At 64.3% G+C, this 3,954-nt stretch overlaps 1 protein-coding gene across 1 annotated transcript in view; it reads right to left on the bottom strand.

Moving 5' to 3' along the window:
• INPPL1 (inositol polyphosphate phosphatase-like 1) overlaps nucleotides 1-3,954 on the bottom strand; it is an 18,483-nt gene that overhangs the window by 2,580 nt on the left and 11,949 nt on the right. Inside the window, exons 3-14 of the mRNA XM_009996622.1 lie at nucleotides 3,694-3,781; nucleotides 3,310-3,396; nucleotides 2,982-3,089; nucleotides 2,778-2,892; nucleotides 2,498-2,604; nucleotides 2,198-2,300; nucleotides 1,590-1,786; nucleotides 1,171-1,288; nucleotides 981-1,077; nucleotides 716-854; nucleotides 536-635; nucleotides 120-208 (exon numbers count right to left, since the gene is read on the bottom strand). Coding sequence (XP_009994924.1) covers nucleotides 120-208; nucleotides 536-635; nucleotides 716-854; nucleotides 981-1,077; nucleotides 1,171-1,288; nucleotides 1,590-1,786; nucleotides 2,198-2,300; nucleotides 2,498-2,604; nucleotides 2,778-2,892; nucleotides 2,982-3,089; nucleotides 3,310-3,396; nucleotides 3,694-3,781 — 1,348 coding nt within the window. The remainder of the gene's footprint in view (nucleotides 1-119; nucleotides 209-535; nucleotides 636-715; nucleotides 855-980; nucleotides 1,078-1,170; nucleotides 1,289-1,589; nucleotides 1,787-2,197; nucleotides 2,301-2,497; nucleotides 2,605-2,777; nucleotides 2,893-2,981; nucleotides 3,090-3,309; nucleotides 3,397-3,693; nucleotides 3,782-3,954) is intronic.

Here is a 3,954-nt window from a genome sequence, read left to right as displayed (position 1 = left end):
AAGGGCTGGCAGGGGTGTGGGTGCTGAGCACCACAACACAGCGTCCCCCAGCACCACCCGAGCCTGCTGTCCCCAGCCCACGGTGACATCCCCCTTGGCAGGAGGCTCTGGGAACTCACCCCCGTGGGCTTGAACTTCTGCCACATGTAGCTGTCCCGGGAGCCCCGCTCGTACCGGTACGTGGGTGGGAAGGAGATGTCACCCTCACCTGGGAACCAAGGCATAGAGGTGACACGGGGTCCGTGTCCCTGTCCCCTCAGCTGCAACTGGCCAGGGAGAGTCCCCATGGGGTGTCACGGTCCCCATCTGGGGCTCACACTGATAGCACCCCATGGCCCTTCTGACTGTCCCCAGGCTCTCAGGACACAGATCCCAGGGACCTGGCGTGGAGGGGCAGGTTGCACGTTGATGCTTTTGGCATCTCAAGTGGAGCTGTGCTGGGACAGGGCAGCGCCGTGTGCCAGAGCTCTGTGGGGACACCGGGTGACATTGTCCTGGGGGGGAAGGGGAGCAGCACCCTTGCCCCCTCACTCACTGAATCGCAGGAACACCTTGTTCTTCTCCCTCTCCAGGTTGAGCTGGTCGACAGCCAGGAGGGTTCCAAACTCCCTCTTGGTGATGTGAGCCAGGACGTCCTGGGGGGAAGGCGCGGTGAGCCCGGCTCCCCTCAGCCCTGCTCCAGCACCACCGCCAGCCCCTGGCCGCCGGGTCCCACCTGCACGTCCATGTCCAGGCGGTAGTTGAGGTCCCCGAACCAGAAGAGGTGGGTGAAGCGCAGGGTGAGGTCGAAGGCGCTGAGCCGCTTGTCGCCCAGCGCCAGGGAGCGCAGGATGTCGCTGTAGCTCTGGTTGCGCCTGCAAGGGGGGACAGCAGCAAGCTCATCCTTCCCCTGCCAGCTGGGGACAGGGGCAGTGTCACAGCTCCCCCGAATCATCCACCTGCCCCCCAAGAAGCCCCATTTCCCCCCGCCCCTCGGTCACCTCTGGGTCTTCTCGCTGCCAGAGGCCAGGTGACAGTTGACGAAGCCAAAGGAGGTCCCATTGAAGAGGAAGGAGACACCCACAGCTCCCTTGTTCCCTGCAGGGATGTGCCAGGCACTTGAGCTCCACTACGTGTAGTGGTCTTGGGGGATGGTCCCTGGGGAGCCCTCCACTCCATCCCCATCCCTACCCAGCGTGTTGGCGATCCCGGTCTTCACGCTGGAGCTGTGGACGTGGCTGATGCGCCGCTCGTGCTCCGGCTTCACCAGCACCACCATCTTGATGCTCCAGAGGCACTGCAGGGCCACCTGGGAGGGGTGCAGGGGGGGTCAGCCTGCCCACTCCCCCCCCACACTGCCCCACAGCCGAGTGGTGGGGACAGAGAAGCAGCAAGGTCAGGAACCCAGCCCTGCAAGGTGGCTCCTGGGGAGGACACTCCCTGCATGGGGTCCGTGGGGTGTAGGAGGTTCCCTGTGTTGCATGCGGGGTGGGAGGAGGGCCCTGTGTGTGAGGGTAAGAGCCCTGGGATGATGGCTACTGGAAACCAGTTCCCTTTAGCCTGCTCAGCACCGGGTGCCCCCCAGAGGGGTCCAGGCTGTGCCGTGTTACCACGCGGTAGTCGATGCCCATCAGGGTCTTCAGGGAGGTGCGGAGGAACTCGACCCACTCGCGGTCACCCAGGGAGTTCTCCTGGGTACCAACCACATAGATGTCGTGGGGGATGCAGGCGGTGGTCTCATCCTGGGTGTGCCCCAAGCCCCTGGAGGTCAGCCAGGAGGCCAGGGAGCGGGGTGGTGGCGTGCTGCCTGTGGGCAGGGGACACTGGTCACTGAGGAAGGACACAGCACGCCATTCTCCTCCAGCTCCTCTCCAACCCCAGGCTCTCCCTTCAGGAGCCACCAGTGCTGGGAAGCATCATGCCAGCCCCGTGGTTCACATCCTAGGCTGATGCTGGGATTTACTGCTGCCCCCCCAAAGCACCCCAGTACCCCAGCTCCTCCATTTTCCTGGCAGCCACCAGGTGAGTGGGTCACGAAGGGACAGCCAAACCCAAAAGCAGCTAGGTCGGGGTCTTCTCCAGCCTCCTCTTCCCACTAAAGACCAGCTCAGGTTTCCTGGGGCAGCTCCCTGCAGCCCTCACCTCCCAAAACCCACCCAAGCTGATGATGAGCCGTGACAGCCTCGCAGGACAATGCCACCTTGTCCTGGCCCCTTACCCATGTTCCACGTCCCAACGTACACCGAGATGAGGTCAGGCTCATCCAGGTTGGAGTGTTGGATCTTCATCAGCTGCAGCAGCTGGCAAAAGGCCTCTCGCTTCTGCAGGGCAATCAATACAGGTGTCTCAGGGTCCCAGAGGGGAGCTGGGAGCCACAGCACCCCAGAAGATGCTGGTGGTGGGATCAGGGGGACATCAACCCCAGATGTAGGAGCTGGTTTGCAGGGGTGGTCTCAGGGTTGAGACCCTGGTGCTGCCTCACTACATAACAGCATTCCCCTCCCAGCAGGGAACTTACCCGTGCACTGGGGAAGACAAAGTCTCTGCTCAGGCTCTTCTGCAGCTCCCGGTCGTACACCAGCCTCACCTTGCTCTGCACGCTCAGGTACTTGATCAGCTGCAGGACTGAACAGGTGTGAGGGCAGCTATGGAGGTACCCACGCCCATGGGAACTGCAGGCAGTGTGGGGTGGGGGCTTGGGGTGTGATGGGGTCTGCAGCCCATCACCCCGGCGGCAGGCCCGTGGGGGGGAATCCTACAGCCCTGCTGCAGTGGGTGGGGGGTCAGCAGCCCCTTACTTCTGTCCTGTGGGATGGTCTCCTCTGGCGATGTGCTGCCCTTCTTGGTGATGGTGACCGTGCCCAGCTCCACGTCCACTGTCAGCACTGCCCGCTGTGACTTGCCCACCTTCACCTGCAGATGGGAACACAGCTCCTGGTCAGCCCCCTGCCTGCCCTGCCCCAGCAGTGACTCTGGGGTCCCACCATGCCCCCCGCCCTCACCTCGAAGCTCTGCACGGCCAGGGGCTTGGCAGCCCTCCGGGGGGCTGCCACCAGGCTGGGCAGTGCCAGGTTGTGCCTTGACGCCCTCTCCTTCAGCGACTTCAGCACCTGCCGGGGAGATGGGCACTGGTCTGGGGGCACTGGCCTAACTGGGAGCCCTGGGCACCCTGCACCAGTGCATCCCACCCCAAGGGGCAGCCTGGGGCTGTGCCACCCCTGGCAGCTGGCTTGCTGGAGGGTTTCGTTTGGGTGAAGGCTTTGCTGGAGCAGAGAGGGGTTGGCAGCAGCCATGCTCCTCCAGCCTGGCACGGTGGGGCAGAGCAGGCACCTTCTTCTCCAGCGAAGAGAGGAGGTGGTTGACGGTCGATATCTTGTTGAGGAGCAGCTCAAGGTCTGGATCGCTGGTCAGGAGACTCTGTGGGGAGGGATGGACACGTTTGGAGCAGTGCAGTGGCACAGGACTGCTGCATGCCTGCCCGCAGGTCTAGGCTGCACCCCAAGGTCCCTGGGGTCTGGGGGCAGAAGCAGCTTCCCCCCCTGCTGCAGCCTGGGTCAGGAACAGGAATGAGTCCCTGCTTGTCCCCAGGCCACGGGCAGCCAGGTCCCTCAGCAGGCTGTGGGCACCCAGGCACACACAGCACCCAGACACCATCAGCAGCACCCCGGGGCACGGCAGGCTGGGGGCTGTGCTGGCCTGGGGTGGGGGGCTCACCTGCTCCCTGGCTGGGCTGCGAGGGGACATAGGGGGGTCAAACACCCTGGCCAGCATCTCCAGACCTGCCAGCGTGAAGTCGATCTCACTGCAGAGGAGAGGAGCAGGTGAGAGCCAGCTCTGCCACCCCCCGAGCTGGGGTGGTGATGCTCAGCCAGCAAGGGAGGCTGGGGCCAGGCAGGTGTCCCCAGAGCCCAGGGAGGTGTCCCCAGGGCCAATGGAGGTGTCCCCAGAGCCCAGGCAGGTGTCCCTAGAGCCCAG

Source organism: Chaetura pelagica, unplaced genomic scaffold, assembly GCF_000747805.2.
Source record: "Chaetura pelagica isolate M959 unplaced genomic scaffold, ChaPel_1.0 scaffold103, whole genome shotgun sequence".
NCBI lineage: Eukaryota > Metazoa > Chordata > Aves > Apodiformes > Apodidae > Chaetura > Chaetura pelagica.
The sequence above is the reverse complement of the archived record's forward strand: the minus strand, read 5'-3'. Positions and strand labels throughout refer to the sequence as shown.